The 20488-nt window shown below is 42.8% G+C and overlaps 2 protein-coding genes across 8 annotated transcripts in view; one reads left to right on the top strand and one right to left on the bottom strand.

The window, feature by feature from the left end:
* ABL2 (ABL proto-oncogene 2, non-receptor tyrosine kinase) overlaps positions 1–20399 on the top strand; it is a 106254-nt gene extending 85855 nt beyond the window's left edge. For 3 of the 5 annotated variants that reach the window (XM_070591672.1, XM_070591674.1, XM_070591673.1), the window contains exons 5-12: positions 614–886; positions 2230–2314; positions 3522–3699; positions 4308–4492; positions 5481–5633; positions 6578–6667; positions 9927–10100; positions 10635–20399. In XM_070591672.1, coding sequence (XP_070447773.1) covers positions 614–886; positions 2230–2314; positions 3522–3699; positions 4308–4492; positions 5481–5633; positions 6578–6667; positions 9927–10100; positions 10635–12355 — 2859 coding nt within the window. In that variant the 3' untranslated portion in view covers positions 12356–20399. The remainder of the gene's footprint in view (positions 1–613; positions 887–2229; positions 2315–3521; positions 3700–4307; positions 4493–5480; positions 5634–6577; positions 6668–9926; positions 10101–10634) is intronic. The other 2 variants (XM_008522144.2, XM_008522145.2) reach the window with 1 other exon arrangement.
* TOR3A (torsin family 3 member A) overlaps positions 1–20488 on the bottom strand; it is a 42889-nt gene that overhangs the window by 4699 nt on the left and 17702 nt on the right. Inside the window, exons 7-8 of one of the 3 annotated variants that reach the window (XM_070591687.1) lie at positions 4268–4329; positions 3197–3429 (exon numbers count right to left, since the gene is read on the bottom strand). The exons of 1 other annotated variant lie outside the window; for it this stretch is intronic. In XM_070591687.1, coding sequence (XP_070447788.1) covers positions 4282–4329 — 48 coding nt within the window. In that variant the 3' untranslated portion in view covers positions 3197–3429; positions 4268–4281. Of the gene's footprint in view, positions 1–3196; positions 3430–4267; positions 4330–20488 lie in introns of those variants that run through there. One more of the 3 variants, XM_070591686.1, reaches the window with a different exon arrangement.

Raw genomic sequence — 20488 nt, 5'->3', positions numbered from 1 at the left:
AGATAAGGCCTGAAAACTGCTGTCTTACTTTACACTTCTTGCTTATCACAAATTAACTATTTTATTAATAACTCTCTCAAATAAAATTGTAGCTTTTTAAAAAATGGTGTAGACACTCAAAAGCACAATTAAATAAAAATTATAAGATACTTGAGTACCCTCTCCCTACCAAAAAAATCAAAATGGGTGGTTTTCAAATTACGTCTGCAAGATTCTGAGGTGGTATTTCATCAGCTTTTACAGGAGGCCAAGTCCCCTCGTCCCTGCTTTCATCAGAGCATCTCTTTCAGTATCTGTCTTATATCTTTGGGTTCCGCAGTCTTGTTGCTTAAAAATATTTGAGGACCAGTGATCTTGATGACCCAGAGAGATAGCTTGGAAGCTTTTTTCCTGAGACTACAGCTAATTTAGGCAGCAGAGGAAGAGTTGTTTGAAGAAGATGAAACTGAAGTTCTGTGTTTTCCCTTGCCATCATCGTTTCATTCTTTCACTTCCCTCAATAAGATAACCTCCTATCTTCAGATCTTCAGACCAGTGAAATAATGGGCTTTAAAAAAAAAATTTCTGACCTTTTTTCCAGTTGGTTTAGTTTCTCTCCTGCTTTTCTCACCAGGTGTATGTAACTGCTGAGAGCCGCTTTAGCACCTTGGCAGAGCTCGTTCACCACCACTCCACGGTGGCTGATGGGCTGGTGACAACGTTGCACTACCCAGCCCCGAAGTGTAATAAGCCGACAGTCTACGGTGTGTCCCCCATCCATGACAAATGGGAAATGGAGCGAACGGATATTACCATGAAGCACAAACTTGGGGGTGGTCAGTATGGAGAGGTTTACGTTGGCGTCTGGAAGAAATATAGCCTTACGGTTGCTGTGAAAACACTAAAGGTGAGTTGCTGAGAATTACAGTTTTCAGCCATCTTTTTCTTTTGTGCTGAAACACTTGGAAATATCAGTGTGCCCTTGTTTGACTTTGAAACACTTTCCACCCCCTGGTGCCAAGCACATCAGAGAATTGTGATGATTAACCCGGTGCCATTGCTGACAGCGCAGGGGCAGATGATTCATTGCAAGGCGGTGAGACCCACGTGTGGGGAGGGTTTGTCTCTGGAGGCTGTTGACGCAGATCTTAGTGGGAGGTTAGAAGCAAAGTATGTTGTAAAAGCACAACAAGCCATTTTGCTTCCTCAGAACGACCCCTGCTGGACAGAATTCTTCATGTGCTGTTCGAGAATCATGGGTGCTCTCTTGTTCTGTCCTTTATCTCCCTGCCTCTTGCTCCTCCCATCTCCATGAGATTAGATCACTTCTTCTTGTTCTTAATATTCACAGAAATCTTTTTCCTGTTGCAACTCTATCTCTTCTTTAAGGCTCCTGGTTTCGGATTACAAGGTTGTCACTCATTCCATTTTCTGAAGATTCTCCCAAATGCCTCAGTAGCTCTGGGATATCACTCATAACGGCTGCTCCTCAGCTATGAGTAGTAGGTTTTTTTAGCAAGCATTTATTAAGCATGTTCTGAGTGTGAAACACTAGGCAAGACCTTGCAAGCATGCTTGCTCCTGAAGGAATTTCTAAGGAAGACAAACCTGTAAACAGCAAACTGTTCTGTCTCCTCTTTGAAAGGCCGAGATATCTAGGGAAGTAAACTCTCAGAGAACTGAGTTACCCATCCAAGTTCTCCCGTGTTTCAATTGTGATAGGACATGATTGCTGAATTTTGCACACCCTGCTAATTTTTACTCCAGTTTCAAATATGAGATAAATTCAAGGACATTTTTCTTTCTTTTTTTTCTTTTTTTGAGGAAGATTAGCCCTGAGCCAACATCTGCTGCCAATCCTCCTCTTTTTGCTGAGGAAGACTGGCCCTGAGCTAATATCCGTCCCCATCTTCCTCTACTTTATATGTGGGATGCCTACCACAGCATGGCATGACAAGTGGTGCCATGTCTGCACCTGGGATCTGAACCAGCAAACCCCTGGTGGCCAAAGTGGAATGTGTGAACTTAACCTCTGCACCACCAGGCTGGCCCCCAGGACATTTTTCTTTCTTAATCAGACTTCTGTAAAGCATACCAGGTTCTGATAAAATTTCTTGAAGTAGTATGCTAAAATATTCAAAAGATAGCCCCTTTTAAAGCTGAAGTTTTAGGATTGTGAGTTGACTCCACTGATTAAGGTGGGAATTTGTCCCTCTCCTCTTTTTGTTTCCTATCTTTCCTCCTTTCCAGGAAGATACCATGGAGGTAGAGGAGTTCCTGAAAGAAGCTGCAGTGATGAAGGAAATCAAGCATCCTAATCTGGTGCAACTGTTAGGTGAGGAAGTTTGCCTGGACTGTGGGTTTCCTCAAAGGTGCTTGTCCCTCGGCCCCGTTACCTCCACGTCCTCCTTTTGAGTCACCGTGGGGGAAGCTCCAAGTGTGAATCTACTTCAACCAGTGGTTGTCACTTTAATCAGCAGGCTCTGTGTTTAAAAATTGCCCAAGAAACAGTGGCCTGGATTGATTGCCTCAGATTGAAAGTTCAGAATCATTCAAAATGATACCAAACCAAAAACTCTCACAAAGTATTTTTGCAAAATAAAGAGGTGTTAAACAAAAGACTTGAAAAGAAGCAGATTAAAAATTGTGACCACACTCATCAGTTTACCTTTGCAACAAAGCGCTGTGCTGTGATAGATAGCTTCTCACCTGTTCCGGTCACAAAGAAACCTGTGACTGAACCCTGTGCTCTTTTTAAAATAGGGCTGGTTTCTTTGGGTGTTCAAATTGAACCAAACCATCCCAAAGGAAGTAATTTCTTGTTGGTTCTTGAGAAGGAATCTCCCATGTGTTAGTGAAATTTTTGACTATGGAAACACTTACAACCTTTTTACAAAGCATTATTACAGACTGGGCTGACATAGTCATCAACATATGCACAATTGCTGTTACTTTTGGATAAGCATCGTTAGCATGCAGTTGAGGATGGGAATCAAGGCATGAACAGAACTCTAGAAATTTTGGTCTTCCTGACCCTTTATGGAATTAATACAAGTAACCCTACAAGTCCAAACAGGCAAATGCTCAAATGCATATGAATTTACAGAGAATGATAGAATGGAAGCAGAGACTCCCTTATCAACCAACTTCTTAACTTTGCTGTGTTATTTTCAGAGAATGTGATGTCAAGAAGGGAAAGGATTACTCCTGAACTAGATTTTTTTTTTTTTAAAGATTTTATTTTTTTCCTTTTTCTCCCCAAAGCCCCCAGGTACATAGTTGTATATTCTTTGTTGTGGGTCCTTCTAGCTGTGGCATGTGGGGCGCTGCCTCAGCGTGGTTTGATGAGCAGTGCCATGTCCGTGCCCAGGATTCGAACCAATGAAACACGTGGCCACCAGCAGCAGAGCGCGCGAACTTAACCACTCAGTCATGGGGCCAGCCCCTAAACTAGATTTTTTAAATTGTCAGTTATTCTTCCCAAAGTGGTTTGGAGTGTTTGAATATGTACTAGTAAAATAAGCTCTATTTCGAACTATCAGGTGTGTGTACTTTGGAGCCACCATTTTACATCGTGACTGAATACATGCCATATGGAAACTTGCTTGATTATCTCCGAGAATGCAACCGAGAAGAGGTGACTGCAGTTGTACTGCTCTACATGGCCACGCAGATCTCCTCTGCCATGGAGTACTTAGAGAAGAAGAATTTCATCCATAGGTGTGTAAAACCTGATTATTGCCTATGATTTACCATGAGGCTACCTTGCTTGATATGCAAGTAAAGGGAAGAATGTGACAGCCTTTCCAGTAATTTTTCAGATGATTCAGAAAGTAGTTTTCTCCTTCACAGGGCCCATTATAATGTCATTTCCAACTTCTGAACCTATTGTACTCTGATTAAAGTATTAAGGAAGAGTCTTTGCTCCTCTCAAAACAGAAAGCTCTTTATTTTGCCCAGGACTATATCCAAGATCCTTTTGCTCCATCTAGTGGCTTAACTTTAAAAATAGCTTTCTGGGTTAGTAAAGAACGTAAAGCCTTGTACAAAAGTGTCTGTTGCTCACCTCTGCAACCTAGTCCAGTGTACTTATAAATAGGAACCCATTTTCTGGAGCCTGCTTTATTTTGACATCACATAACTGCCTCTACAAATGATGTATAATTAGTGGCTTTCTACTATGTTAGTGATTATCATAAAATACTACTATATCTGTCAGCCCTTACTTATCAACTCTGCTTGTAGCACAAAGAACTGAGAATAGAGCATTCATGACCATTTTCCTCACCTGTATGAGTGGAATCACATTAGCGTTCTCTGTCCCACAGAGATCTTGCAGCTCGTAATTGCCTGGTGGGAGAAAACCATGTGGTGAAAGTGGCTGACTTTGGCTTAAGTAGATTGATGACTGGAGACACTTACACTGCTCATGCTGGAGCCAAATTTCCTATTAAATGGACAGCACCAGAGAGTCTTGCCTACAATACCTTCTCCATTAAATCTGACGTCTGGGGTAAGGTTGGAAGGGACTTTTTTCTGTTTGTGTCATTTTATTTTCTTTATAAATGCCCTTAATGCTTTAGAGCTTCTCTTTAAATGGTCATTATCCTCTGCCTTTACCCCATCCTTCTTCAGTCATTCAGCAAGCACTTTTTAAATACCTACTATTTGCCAAGCATTGTGTTAAGCACTTAGCGCAGAAAGAAGTGTAAAGAAGAAAGTAAAAAAAAAAAAAAAAAATGTCCCTGCCTGGAAAGAGCTCACTGTCTAGATCTCCTTTTGCATTGGAGTTCTAATGATGCTTTCTCTGTAAAGCTTGCTTTTTCCACAGTCGGTTTTATTGCTCATTTCCAGAGCACTGTGACACAGAGTAGCACCCTCTCCAGGGAAGGCACGATGCAGTTTCATCTTGAATTTGTCCTTGTAACGGATCTTGTTTCTACTGCCCCGAAAAGCAATGTGATTTAGTAGAGGCTTGCACAAGTCTGGAAATTTGGATTGTGGGCCAATAGAAACAGTTGTAGGATTTAAGTCACTTTTTACTGGAAATCTCAAATTCAGAAATAACCTGTGACAAAATCAAGCAAATTCTTTTTTCTAGTGTGGCTTTCATCTGGTTTTAAATGAGTCCATTTTTATATTACTTCTCTAATGTTAGGTAACTTAAAAAATGTGAAACTCATTAAATAGACCATAGATTAGTTTAAGAATAGTTTGATTATGCTGCAGACCTCTTATATGATCATAATTTATTCTCCCTCATTGTAGCAAAGGAAATCTAAATAAAAATTGGGAAATTTAAAGACAATCATCTTGAGGTTATACCTGAAGTGTTGCTGGGGCTGATATCTTCGAAGGACAAGTCATGCTGTAAAAATTAGAAGAATATACTAATGTTGTTGTAACAGTTACCAAAAATTTGAAAGAGAAGTTACCTAATAGTATAAAATAAATCAGAGAAGAAACATTCTCTCTCTCTTTTTTTTTTATCCGTTATGCAGCTTTTGGGGTACTTTTGTGGGAAATTGCTACATATGGAATGTCACCATATCCAGGTATTGACTTATCTCAGGTCTACGATCTGCTGGAAAAAGGATATCGAATGGAACAGCCTGAAGGGTGCCCCCCTAAGGTTTATGAACTTATGAGAGCATGTGAGTATTTTTGGTTAATTTGATTTTGAAGGTCTAAGTCAGCAATTCAGGATGATTAACAAAATTGGAAACATTTTTCCTCTCATTGTGGTTAGATTGAATCCAACTTGATGACATAGTAAGAGCTGGTCATTGATCAGCCAGTTGGCATGTTGTCTTCTGTCCTAGTGAGTCTTACTGGAATCTTAATATTTGTCCATGGCCCAAATATTGACTCAGTTTCTCAAAAGCATTTGCATACTTAATGGGATAATAAGTTGGGTTTATTAATATGAATTATTAATAACTATTAATAAGAATGATTAATAAGAAATTGGGATAATAAGAGAGGTGGAGGGCTGCTTTCAACTAGATGAAAATGATTGCTAAAGACTATGGAAAATACATGAAAGCAACCTCTGTGATGAATAAACAAAAGCGTCTTGCTTGTTGAGGATGAGAAAGTAGGAAAGTGAGTAGTGAATTAAATTGCAGTTGTGTTTGAGAATAAGTCGTCTTGTTTTCTCGTTGAGTGTTGGCATTGCCTACTGCCCTGTCTTTGTCAAATGTGAACTCTAAGCTCCTTCTTTCTGATATCCTGTTATATTTCTGAATATGTACAGCTGATTATTTATAAGTTTAGAGTGAATTTGAAGACGGATTTTACTTCCTTTATTTATCCAGTGCAAGAAAACTTGCCGTTTTCTAAACCATCTCCCTGCCCCACCTCATTCATGTAGTAGAAGGAATAGGAGCTGAGGCTCCATAGAAGGACCAGCCCCAGGAAGTGGGTTCATCACGCCTCTGAGTCTGGAACTGAGAAGCAGCTCACTCACTGTCGTGATTAGGCTGTGACTCTGCTTTAGTGAGCACACAGCGTGATGCCTGGAACTCACTGTGAGCTGTGCCACTGAGTATTGAATTCCTGCAAGGAGCTTTTAATATTTCCTTCTTTTGTTACATAGGCTGGAAGTGGAGCCCTGCTGACAGGCCCTCTTTTGCTGAAACACATCAAGCTTTTGAAACCATGTTCCATGACTCCAGCATTTCTGAAGGTGAAAATCTGGTGATTTACTGTTGGTGACTAGTTCTGGGTGGTGGTGGTGGTACTAACATTTCAAAAATGATAGATTCTTTTTTTTTTTAAGGATTGGCACCTGGGCTAACAACTGTTGCCAATCTTTTTTTTATTTCCTGCTTTATTTCCCAAACCGCCCCCCGCCTCCCCAGCCCTGTACATAGTTGTATATCTTAGTTGCAGGTCCTTCTAGTTGTGGCATGTGGGGCGCCGCCTCAACGTGGCCTGACGAGCGGTGCCATGTCCACGCCCAGGATCCGAACCCTGGGCCGCCGCAGTGGAGCGTGTGAACTTGACCACTAGGCCATAGAGCCGGCCCCCTAGATTCTTTTATTTGGGACTCCATTTCAGGATATTGAATTAATTCTTGGCCTTTATTATTCTTGTTTTGCTTTTTTTGCTATTTTTAATGGGTCTTTCTGTCTCTTTCTTTCTTTCTTTCTTTTTTGTCCTGAGGAAGATTTGCCCTGAGCTAACATCTGTGCCAGTCTTCCTCTATTTTGTATGTGGGTCACTGCCACAGCATGGCCCCTGACGAGTGGTGTAGGTCCACACCCAGGAAGCAAACCCAGGCCGCTGAAGCGGAGCACATCAAACTTACCAACTAGGCCATGGGGCCAGCCCCTCTTTTGTATTTTTAACACTGAAATTATATTTTAATTAGAAATTAGTTCAATCTGTTCATAAAGAGAATAAGTTAGATAGTTCTTTAAGCATCAACACTCGTGATGTAGGGAAGAGAAAAGGGAAAAATGATCTTGAAAAATTTTCCAACTCTAAACCACAGCTACAGAGGCAGAACCAAGTCATAAAAGCAATATCCAGAAATTCCATTTCTGAAAATAGATCTTAAGGAAATAATTGGGTATGAACAAAGATTTAGCTACAAGAATGTTGCATCGGAGTGTGTAGCTTATAATATTGAAAAATTAACAACTTGAATATCTAGTGAGTTTTATTATATCCATATAATTAAATATTTAAAATGATATTCTTAAATATATTCACGTGGAAAGGGGTTTAGAATGAGCCTGTTAAATTAAGCTGTGAGCATTGAGAACCCTTTTCTTATCTAAAAAACAAGTATATGGACATATATAGGCAGTTTCCTACTTTTGTATATAATGCCTCTAAAAGTACCTGCAAAAGTCCACCAATAAACTTACCTGTTATAAAGAGGCAGAGAGACTGTTCCTAGAGAGCTAAAAACACAGAATTCTTACTTACACTTGCCTTATTAGACACTTGGATATAGTTCCAGAATTTTATACATATTTTTCAGATGTTTCCTTTCCTTCGTAATTGAACACAGAGCTTACTGCTTAAGTTCAAGTTTAAAAATATTAGAAGAGAAAATCAGGCAAGTTGATTTGTGTCTGCTTCCCTTAGTGATTTGTCAAGTCTAGGTAAGAAGAAAGAGAAAAGTACAACACTAAGTTTAATGAAAAGTATTTCATTCCAAGTCATTTGATGTATGCACCTTCTGCAGGTTGGGAGGGCGCAGCTGGCCCTTTGGGCCCGACGGAGCAGCTGCACGTCATAGCACTCCTTTCCTCTTTATTCCTCTACGTGCTTTATTCCCTGTGGCGTCAAAGCAGTAGAAGTCATAGGCTTCATTTCTTTGGTACTTTTATGTCAACTTTTAACTTCTGTTGAATCCTTAGTTGAATATTTCTGCTTCTCTTGAAAATGTTATATCTTTTTAGAAAATCAACGCTTACCAATTTTCAAAGCTAATTTCAATTCAGAATTGCTAAACAAGAAACTTAACATTATTCAACCCACATTTTATTAAGCGTATAGTCTGTGGCAAGCTCTATAGTAGGTCTGAGGGCAAAGAGATAAGACATAGTTCCTACCTTAAAAGGTGTGTTTTTTAGTCAGTTGTAAATTAAAGATACCTAACCCAAACTTTTGTAGGCAATAAGAGGAAGATGTATTGGCTCATAACCAAACCATGGAAAAGTAGGCATGGTGCTAACCTCAGGGTCAGTTGAAGCCACAGACTCAAGTAATTCAGCTCTTCCTCCTTTCCCTCTCTCTCCTTCCCACACCCACTCCCACCTAATTTCTCTTTACTTTTGCTTCTACACTGATCTCATCTTCAGAATCCTCCAAGTGGCATGGGACATAGTTGCTGGCATCCTCAAAGTCCTATCTTTATAGCTCATGTCTGTCTCCCAGTTGCTGTGTATAGCAGTGGAAGAAAGGAATCTCATTGGCATGGCTTGGGTTATGTGCCATGTACCCCCTCTTGTGGGAAGTTAATTTCTTTAAATAATTATCAAGAGAAGTTATAAAATAATTTAAAAATTTCACAATTGAATTGATCATACTGCTCTTTTGTTTGGGAATGAATAGCAAAGTATGTCTTTGCCTTGGTAAAAGCCACAAAACCCATGTCCAAGTATAGTCAGCCAAGGCTTTCTAATGGTGTGAATAAGTTTTCAGGAGCCTCATTTGCTTTATGTGCATGAAATGGAATGGATTGTATCTTCCCTCCTTTTTAGTGCCAAGTACAACCTAAAAATAAAGCTATCTGCTGACATCTTTTTGCTTCGTTCAGCCTCTGAACAAGCACTTTTTAAATGGGTGTATCCAAATGACCAATATGCATGTGAGACCATGCTCCACCTCGCTTTTCATCAGAGAAGTACAAAATGAAACAACGAGAACCCACTACACCTACCCCTGAATGGCTTAAATTAAAATCAAACAAAAAAGCCTGATAACATTGGCAAGCATGCAGAGTAACTAGAAGTTTTTTACAATGCTAGTGGGAGTGTAGATTGGTACAGCTGTTTTGGGAGACAGTTTGGTAGGACCCAACAAAGCTGAATTTACATGTTCCCTGTGACCCAGCAGATGTGCATACAATTATGAAGCAAAAGACACGTAGCAGGATGTTCCTAGCAACATATTCATAATAGCCCAAGACTGGGAACAACTTAAATATCCCTCAAGAGGAGAATGGATGAATTTTGGTATATTCACACATTTGAACAATATATAGCAATGAGGAAAAATCTGCCACATGCAACGTGGATGAAGCTACAGACATAATGCTGAGCAAAGAAAGCCAGACATAAAAGAGTACATATTCTGTGATTTCATTTATATATTTTAGTACTCTCTTCTCCAGTTTTTTCTCAGTTGTATGCCTTTTCTGAAAAGAAAAACTCCTTTGCTCTGTCATGAAATTGCTGTTTTTATCAGACCCCTTGTCTTCCTCACAGAGGTAGCTGAGGAGCTTGGGAGAGCCGCCTCGTCCTCGTCTGTTGTTCCATACTTGCCCCGATTACCTATACTTCCTTCTAAGACCCGGACGCTGAAGAAACAGGTGGAGAACAAGGAGAACATCGAAGGGGCACAAGATGCCACAGAAAATTCTGCTTCCAGTTCAGCACCAGGTATGGTCCCTAGGCAGGTGTAATGAGACTGCCTTGTTTTAAGAACCATGGGGTGTGATGCTTTTATTTCCACCTCCTGCCCGTCATCCCTGGGGAAAGGATGGCTGGTGTCTGTCTTACCTGCCACTCTAGTCCTTGCTCTGCGTTGCCGGTGGTAGTAGTCCTGATCTATCTGTCCACCGTACAACCCTGCCTCCCACTCCATTTCCTCAACTCCTGATTTCCAAACAGTTACTGTTTTTACACTTTTGGCAAAAACTTCTTCATTGAGCCTTACAGATGAGGCCAAGTTGTGCTGCAGTTTTTAGAGAAAAGATGAGTGCCAAGGTAAAAACCAGCAGGTTATTTCTTCCCATTCATACTCTGCATTGCATTTGGCACATTAATCCGTTGAAATGACAATGTATTTATTAGTTTCCTCTGAGTCCTGCTAACAGCTGACATTTAAAAGATCTCTTAAATCCAGCCTTAGTCCCTCAGTGTAATGGAGTCTCTTCTTGTCTTTGACATCACTGATCGGCCCTTTCTCTTCAGGGTTCATTAGAAGTGCACAGGCCCCCAGCGGTTCCCCAGCACTGCCTCGAAAGCAGAGAGACAAGTCGCCCAGCAGCCTCTTGGAAGACGCCAAAGAGACATGCTTCACCAGGGATAGGAAGGGAGGCTTCTTCAGCTCCTTCATGAAAAAGAGAAATGCTCCCACACCCCCAAAACGCAGCAGCTCCTTCCGAGAAATGGAGAATCAGCCCCACAAGAAATATGAACTCACGGGTAACTTCTCATCTGTTGCTTCTCTACAGCATGCTGATGGGTTCTCTTTCACTCCTGCCCAGCAAGAGGCGAATCTGGTGCCACCCAAGTGCTATGGGGGGAGCTTTGCACAGAGGAATCTCTGTAATGACGACAGTGGTGGGGGTGGGGGCAGTGGCACTGCTGGGGGTGGGTGGTCTGGCATCACAGGCTTCTTTACACCACGCTTAATCAAAAAGACACTGGGCTTACGAGCGGGTAAACCCACAGCCAGTGATGACACTTCCAAGCCTTTTCCAAGGTCAAACTCTACATCTTCCATGTCCTCAGGGCTTCCAGAGCAGGATAGGATGGCAATGACCCTTCCCAGGAACTGCCAGAGGTCCAAACTCCAGCTGGAAAGAACAGTGTCCACCTCTTCTCAGCCAGAAGAGAATGTGGACAGGGCCAATGACATTCTTCCAAAAAAATCAGAGGAGGGTGCTCCAACCAGGGAGAGACCAAAAGCCAAACTTTTGCCCAGAGGAGCCACAGCTCTTCCTCTGAGAACGCCCTCTGGGGATCCAGCCATTGCAGAGAAAGACTCTCCAGGGGTGGGGGTGGCTGGAGTGGCAGCTGCCCCAAAGACCAAGGAGAGGAATGGTGGGGCACGACTTGGCATGGCTGGAGTCCCAGAGGATGGTGAGCAGACAGGCTGGTCTTCTCCAGCCAAGGCTGCGGCAGCCCTCCCCACCACTCACAACCACAAAGTGCCAGTCCTTATCTCACCCACTCTGAAGCACACTCCAGCTGACGTGCAGCTCATTGGCACAGACTCTCAGGGGAATAAATTCAAGCTCTTATCTGAGCATCAGGTCACATCCTCTGGAGACAAGGACCGACCCCGACGGGTAAAACCAAAGTGTGCCCCACCCCCACCACCAGTGATGAGACTACTGCAGCATCCGTCCATATGCTCAGACCCCACGGAAGAGCCGACTGCCCCGACTACAGGACAGCCCACGTCAGAAACACAGGAAGGAGGGAAAAAGGCGGCTCCGGGGGCAGCGCCCGTCAGTGGGAAAGCTGGGAGGCCTGTGATGCCTCCACCTCAAGTGCCTCTGCCCACATCTTCCATCTCGCCAGTGAAAATGGCCAATGGCACAGCAGGTACTAAAGTGGCTCTGAGGAAAACCAAACAGGCGGCCGAGAAAATCTCGGCAGACAAAATCAGCAAAGAGGCCCTACTAGAATGTGCTGACCTACTGTCCAGTGCAATCACGGAACCTGTGCCCAACAGCCAGCTGGTGGACACTGGACACCAGCTGCTCGACTACTGCTCAGGCTACGTGGACTGCATCCCTCAAACTCGCAACAAATTTGCCTTCCGAGAGGCTGTGAGCAAACTGGAACTCAGCCTGCAGGAGCTGCAGGTGTCTTCAGCAGCTGCCGGTGTGCCCGGGGCAAACCCTGTCCTTAATAACTTATTGTCATGTGTACAGGAAATCAGTGATGTGGTACAGAGGTAGCCACTGTCAGCCTGGTGGGAAGATGCACACATTTCTGAGGGGAGATGGAAGGGACTTGTTTTCCTGTGTTCTTGTTTTCAAAAAATGAAAGACTGATACTTGAGTGTGTTTATGTGAAGTACCTCAGATCTCTGAGTTCTCACGTTTACAGGTTCATCTCAGAAATAACAAAAAGCAAAACACATAGGAGAGGGAAATGAGATGGGGGCAGGGCGGTCGTGGCCAGGATTAGAAGCTGCACTGGGACATCAGGAGACGGGTATGTCGTGCCATGAAGAACCAAATCGAGCCCGTTCTTACCTGGAATGATGGGAAGTGGTTAGACGGGGCTGCTCTTGGCAGGGCCACAGTGACCGTGCCCAGACAGTGGAGTGGCTGCGGCACTCATGCTGCACCATCGAACGGAATTGACCGGGGCTCCTGTAGGTACTAATGGTGATTATGCTCGAACTCACCTAACGAATTTGGTGGGGCAGAAGAAAGGAAAGCTGGGAACGTACCAGGGGAAGTTTTGTTTAAGGCTCTTAGAAGCAGCTGTTAGCCTTGCTTCGACAAGGTCACTGCTACAGCAAAAACTGCAGATCAGTTTGCTAGAATACAAAACTGGGAAACGTGGCCCTTCTCTATGCTCCTGTCCTGTTTTCCATTGGTGCAGGAAGTAAAGAATGCTAGGAAGTAGTCGGGGGGATTGAAAACTCCTCCTAAAATCTTACATTGATTAGCAGAAGTCAGTTCTCCCAGTCTAGTGTATTATTTCCTGATGGACCAGGATCAGCTTTCTGCTTCTTGGTGCCTATCTGTAAACCATAGGCTTAGGGGTCTCCTTAGCGGTTCTTTGCTGCCCTTTGCTGGGCAGGCTGTCTTCTCTTATTCCTGGCAGCATTCAGGGCATTAACCAACATTGATTTTGAAAATAGTGGTCATATACAGGTTCTCACAGGAGAATCCTTTTCTGACACGGTGCCCCTGCACACTGACATACTGGCCAAGAACTTGAGCAGCTGTGTATTTCTTCATCAACTAAAACACCAAGGCGAGGGTCTCTTCTTGAAACCCAACGGCCAGGCCCAGAGGCGTGTGACTGAGAGAAGCTGGCTTGGGTCCTGATGGTTGTTGCTCTGTCCCTTCCCTCTCCCTTATCACCTGAGACCCAGTGTAGGTAGAGAGCAGGGAGAAGCATTCTCTTACTCTCTATGGATTTTAAATGAATTACCCCAAATTATTCCTGTATGCTTTTCTCCTCTCACTTATCCTTGCCCCATTGTTGTGCTTGTTTGTAAAGATCATATTGGAAATAATCTTTGGTATTTATTTTGTCATTTCACCTCTGTTTTAAAAATGTGTAATTGAAGGAGCAGGTCATCACCAGAGAACACCAATTAGATCCTGGAAACCTAATGACTTAACGCTCAAATACATTTTGCCCTTGAAAAATAGGCCTTTTCCATCCCTATTCAGTTATAACTATGGAAGCTAATTAGGATTGCATGGAAATGAATCGAATTGGTAAGATATTATTAATATTCTTGATATCAGATCTCATTCCAGTTACCACTTTATTCTCTTTTTAAAGCTTTATGACCTGCCCTCCCCAGGAAGAACCCAATAGAAAAAAATAAATCCATTATTTTTTCCTCCCGAAGGAATATTAACTTAGGAAGATAGGAGTTCAGCATTGATGAACAGTGAGTTTTCTTCCTGGCTCTGTCATCGATCCACTGTCAACCCACAGCTCCATCTCTTAATCTATTAAATGAAGGTAATGATACATGTTCTCAAGGGTGTTTTCCAAATAAGTGTATAGCTATCCCTTTGAGAGCATCTCTAGAAAGCTCTTGAGTGCAGTGTTGTTATGTTGAATGGTTTTTCATCTCTTCTTTGCTCAGTAGTAGACAATGAAGTTTAGAACTGCTGAGATTGCATTAACTGGGCTAGAGTACTAGGCGGGGAAACTATGTTTTGGACAGAGTTTGGCATCTTTGACCAAGGAGGAAATTTAGTTTTCATTAAAAAGAAAGGAAAACTTGATTCTTATCATAGCTGCTCCAGAGGAGGCCCAGGCCAAGAGAAGGCTAAGAAGGGAGGAGACGGTACTGGGCACTCCTGGGGGCTGGGTGATCCCTGTCTGTCCATCACTCACAGAGGCAGCACAGGCAGCTAGTGCTCCCGTTCATCTCCTTGCAGCTGAAGGAGAAGATAGAGCTCCCTGTAACTTGCGTTAGAAACCGACAGTCCTCCTTTCTTCTTTGCCACTTCCCTGCATCATACACTTCCATAAACTTGAAATCGTTTTAGCAATTAGCCTTTTAAGGGTGGGACAGGGAAAGCTAAAACTTTAGAATATTACTATGCTGCTTTTTAAGTTTATCCCTGTCATTGTGGGATGCAAGTTGAGGGATTATAATTGACTTTCAGGGGATTTTTTTTTTTTTTTTTTTAAATCAAGGGATCTTTCCTTGAGAGCTCTGAAAATAAGCCTTGGAGGAACACTACTGAGTGTATTTCAGCTCCCTCGTCTTCTCACTGAAGAACAGTCTGGAGGGTGGGGGCTGTGTCTTACTCAGGGGCCGCACCTGGCTCTGTCTCGCCTGCGTTAGGTGCTCAGTGAGGTCACGGAGAGCTGATTTTCCTCAGCACTGTCGAATAGCGTTGGCTGTCGTGGCACGCTCCATCCACGTGATGCTTGAACCGCGTAACTTCAGGAGGTGCGGGCTCAGGGCTCAGGTTAAAGAGGCACTGTCAACTTACTGTAAAAGTAGAACTTAGGCTTTTCCTTTTTCTACTTGAAAAGGACCAGAGTGAAAAAAATAACCTTATGTAAATTTAAAAGTTTGAATTCAAAGCAGAGAAAACTGCTTCTAGAAGTTTAATTCTATCTAGTTTAAAAGCAAAGCAGGTAGCAGGAGCAAAAGCCCTTCTACAAGGTGTTGGAAACTTTCTAAAGTGGTTATATGTATGCAGACCTTTGGACTGCCATGGCTGAATCCTTTCATGTACAGATCTATGATTTCAGGTTAGATTTCCTACCTTAAAATGCAGTGTTTTGTGTAGAATACATCTTGATTGTACTTTACATGAAATATTTTCTTAAAAGGCTTTGTGTAAAATTAGAATGTGTATATTTTCCTACAGACTGCATTGTGATTTTCAGAGATACAGCCTTAAAAAAAATTGGCCCTAAGAAATTCATTCAGTGTTTTTTGAGATGACCTCTGTGCATTGAGGTCATTAGTGGAGACCCTTTCCCAGCTGCATTTTGGGGTTTAAATCAGAATTTTCTTACAATTCAGTTGAAAGTTGGCTAGTAAAATAGTGCCCAGTTAATAAAACATGCTGACTTTGCTAAGGCATAGCCCATATTTAACTAAAGTCATGGGGCTTTTGAGTTTAAAGGACACGGTATGGACAGCAATTAGGAGTTCAGACTCTAAAGCCAGTCTAGAAGTTGAGGCATTTAACCTTCCTGGGCCTTAGTTTCCTCATTGGAAAACAGGGATAATAGTAGTGACTACCTCAGGGTTGTTGTAAGGATGAAATGAGATAATGTATGTGAGCTACTTAGCTTGAGTGCCTAGCACATAATGAGCACTCCATAAGTGTCAACTACTGCTATTATTAAACTTAGTCCAGTGAGTCTTAGCCAGGGATGCACAACAAAATCTCCTGGAGTTTAAAAAAAAACACAAAAAAACCATTTCCATTGGCCTCACTCCAGATCAGAATTCCCAAAAGGGTGGGGTCTTCGTGCATTTTCCAAGAATCCCTCCAGGTGTTTCAGACAGCCGACACTGTCTGAACACTGTCACTACCGAGTCCTTTTCTTTACAGCTTAAGAAATTGGAAGAGAGGATGGTTAAGTTACCTGCCCATTATCTCAGAGCAGTTAGTTAGTGGCAGAGCCAAGGCTAGAGTTCTCGTCTCTTGACTTTCTGGTTGCGGAGTCTTTCCCCCATTCCTGCTGCCTTGTGAGACACTGCAAGAGAAGTGGCTCAGATAGACAATCAGTCTGCACGGTGCTGCACACTTTCTAAAGCACATGCTCTGACCTTAAGGGGCTTGAATGTCGAGAATGGCAACACTAGCAAAGCGGGCATTTGGTAGCGCTCAGTAATTTAAAGCGTACTATTACACACGGGGTCATTCTTTTGGACAGACCTCAGCAACACGGCAGTCCGCACTTTGTAATGAAGAAATACCAACTTGTTTTTAAAAAACCTAGTCCTACATTCCTTCTTCTTAAAAAAAAAACTTTATTCCATATCATTTTAGTGACTATGAAACAATGTATATGAAAGCACTTTGAGAAAAGTATCAAATGTAATATAACTATAAAGTATTATTAATGTCTATTTAGAAGATAAAACAGTTGATTAGATGCTGATTGACTTATAGGCTTTTACCTGTGGGGGACCTGAAAATGCAGATATATGAACAATCACCTGTGTAATTTATCACATTTATAAATATGAACCTGCTAAAGGAATATGTGCAGGTATAGTAAACATTTTGCTAAAATTGTAGCTCAATGTTGGATAACTTCAGAAAAGTAGGGACCAACTTCTGGTTTAATTATAATCTTCAAAAAGTAGGAATGTGTACTCACTCCAGAACAAAGAAGCTCTTCCAGGGACCTTGACTCAAGAGGAATGAGGCCCTCTTACCCTTGACTTATCCACTACATGTGCAGCCATTTAGGATTATAAATATGGTGGGAGCAGACTTGTTGCCTGTTGATGTTGACAGTGTCTTTTTAAACCTATGTCCTGCGTGGTTTTGTTGTTTTTTGGGGGGTGGAGGGGGAGATTGCATGGCCGTGGAACTGGTGCACTTTGGGAATTACTTTCCTAGGATTTCCTACCAGTTATAAATGAGCTTGACATTCATTGTCCATGTTTATTTTTTTCTAAGAGTAGTAGCTGAACATAACTCACCTATTAGATTATGAAATGCTCAAGAGTAAATTGCATCGGTGGCCACTTTTGAGTTATGGCTACCCTGCCTTCTGACCTCTCCCACTTCCTTCCATTTTTGCTACTGATGTCATCGTTACTATCAGGCTCTGCCCCTACAGGAGGCACATTGGGCTGACAGGGTTGTCTGTGTTTTTGTTCTTGATGATTTGGGGGTTTCATCATCTTGCTTGCATTAACTTGTACCACCTGGATTTGGGGTATGTCTCTGTGCCCTAAGCATCTGTTATGACGAGTCTTCTTTATGTAGGTGGGTCTCTGCACGAAAGTTTCTTCTTACATGTTAATAGATTCCAGCTGTCTGTATCTCTGTCTTAGCTTCTATCCAGCCAGTAGCTCAGTTCTTTTGTGAATGCCTGCTTCAGTATGGGATATGTGGGAGCAGGAGACAGACAGAAAAAGGCAGCTCCCAGGGAGCCTTTACCTTTATGACAACTGCAGGCAAAGGCACCTGTACCTTCCATGTCACAACCCAGGGAAATTGCTGCTAGCTGCAGCCTCTGTAGGAGAGGCCTTGGGCTCATTCTAAAACTTGTCCCACTCTTAACAGTCAGGATATTTATATCCTTTGGATAGAGTTCCAGTTTTCCAACTACAGGCTTTAAAAAACCCAATGCAAGGCTTGCTTTTTTTTTGGCAAGTCAGTAGTGCCTGGAGTAACAATTACTGTTACAGCTCTGTTCCAGCCAGAAGGTCACTGCCGTCCCTGCCCTCCTGTGTCACCAGGGAAGCTGGGTGGCTTTCAGGCCCTTGGAGTGGGCTGCACTCTGCTGCAGAGCACCTACCCTGGTGACGGTCTGAGCTCCAGCCTGTCTTCTGTGAAGTTTACCATGGTGTCCAAAAGGACAAGTTTCTGCTCTGGGGCTGCTGCGTGAAAAGGTGTATGTTCTATGTTGAGATAACATGTGAGCAAGGCAATAGTTCCCTCATTTCTGACTCAGTATCCCAGAGCCAAAGGACAGGAAATTAGGGAAGGCTTCACCCCGTGATCATCGGGGGGAAGAAGATCCCATGCTTGTCCCCAGGTGAGGAGGCCTAGGCAGCTCGTCTTGATTCTAGGCCGATGTGGAGTGGGAGAGGTCACTCCTGGAGGGCTGTACCCTCAAAGATGGGTTCGTGTGTCTTGCAGAGGGAAAGACTTGTCGGCTGGGTTGATGTTGCACGATTACGGAGCTAGAACTGAGCTCTGTAGAATGGAGTAGAAATGAGCTTTATGGGTGGCAGTGGCTCAGAGGCCCCCAGCGAGAGTGCCACACGTGCAACGTTCTCCCCACATGGGGTGCTGGTTTGCAGATGCTGCACCGTTCTCCATCCCACTCGCTCAGCTGGGGAAGGACGCTCTAACTGGACCTTCCCTCTTCTTCTTTGCTCCTATGTACAATGATAAATTTGAAATTGTTTACCTCTCCTAGAAAAATTTTGTCCCTTAACCTCCCCATTGCTGCGTGCCCTGAACACAGTGGCAAGGCCCTGTTAACTCAGCCTGAGGTCACAGGTGGTGTGTGCACAGGTCGTCAGAGCTGCAGATCGTCTAAGGGAAAGAATGTCCCCTTTTAGTCGAGAGGCTAGGCCCAGCATTGTCCTCAGACCACACCATGTGCACACGCTCTGTGTCTGTCCTGTGAGTTCTTTGTTCTTCATGGTACTTGAAGCAGCAAGTTTCTGGGCCTGCATGTCACTCCAAGCTACTGAGCTGTCCACATGGCGTGAGGTCTCAGAGCAGTATAGTTAATTCTTTAGGACACAGTGGAGGCAAACTGTCAAATGCTAGCAGGCTATAAAAAAGGAAATACGGAGAGTTTGCATGTTTGGGACTTGCTTAGATTTGCTTCTGAGCCTCAGGATAGGAGTTTTAAATCATGTAATTAAGCACCATAAACTTTGGTTGAAGAATGGGACTTCTGGTTATAAAATTTTCACATATAAGGATACTTAATTTTCAGCCGTTATAACACAGTAATAACACAGGTATGCCAAATAAATTTATGCTTGATTGAGAAGGTATTGCAGGATCCTCTGATGCTTTAGGGTCATGAGTGGTGAATCTGAAATACTGTTTAGTACAATTCAGAGGTACCATACCATGTGTCGTGAGTGGCAAGAATGCCAAGAGACAGATGCTTCTGGTAGATGAGGACCAGATAAACCAGTCTTCCTCCATTTTGACAAGCTGTTTTTCACTGTGGCCACTGTTCTTGGGACTCCATTATGAGAGAAATTTTCTGAGATCTTGAGAAATCACCTTGATTAGGCTGATTGTCCTTCAGAGAAACTAGTATTCAGAAATTAGAAAGGACAATGAGGTACTCATCTTACAGTTCTTTAGGGCATATGTTTGAAAACCCTCACGTCTCAGATCTATCTGGAGGGTACACATTATGTCCACCTTATGTACATACACTGTTGTTGTGCTCACTAAGAAAGGGGAGTGAGTGAAGGAGGAGTTAATCAGATCTTTCCCTGTGGTGAATGGAGGCTGTGCCCTGGTTGGTGTGTTTGCCATGAACAGGCTGGCTGAGCTGTTAACGCATGCTCAGAACTCCATCTCCTGGGTAGACCCCACACTTTTCCTTCTTTGCAGTCTGATTCTGTAATGACTATCAGTGGAGAAACCCCAGTTTTTATGTTCGCTTGGCAAAAATAAGTTTGAATGTTTCATGGTGGTTGACAGAACTTTGTCCTAAAACATATGATTCAGATTCTTTAAAACTTGTTTAACGTTTATACCAAAGGTCACGCTCTGCAGGTGTGTGCGCGGTGGGTGCACAGAGGGGGAGGTCTGGAGGGCTAAGGGACAGACAGTGTGGGATTTAATTGAAAACACATCAATCATGGGTCACACTACCAGTGTTGTCGGGTATTTGTTCTTAATTGTTATTGTAATATATTTTCCGGTGTTTGTTTTTCTAATTTAATTCTCTCACCTTGTTGTCTGACTGTGAACTGCTAACAGTGTTAAACTTGATGTAAATAAATGAGGCCCTGAAAGGGGAATGCTGTCTGCCTGTTGTCTCACAAGGCTTGCCAATTTGTGTTTTATTTTAAATAAAGGTTGCAATATTTTATTGGCAAAATAGGCTTGTGATTGGAGTGTTTCTCCCGTAGTTTAAACTGACAGGGAAATTAAGCAGTTTATCTCCCTCTACATAAAATAGATGTCTAT

This window comes from Equus przewalskii, chromosome 23 (assembly GCF_037783145.1).
Source record: "Equus przewalskii isolate Varuska chromosome 23, EquPr2, whole genome shotgun sequence".
Classification (NCBI taxonomy): Eukaryota; Metazoa; Chordata; class Mammalia; order Perissodactyla; family Equidae; genus Equus; species Equus przewalskii.
This window is presented reverse-complemented; position numbering and strand designations above follow the sequence as displayed.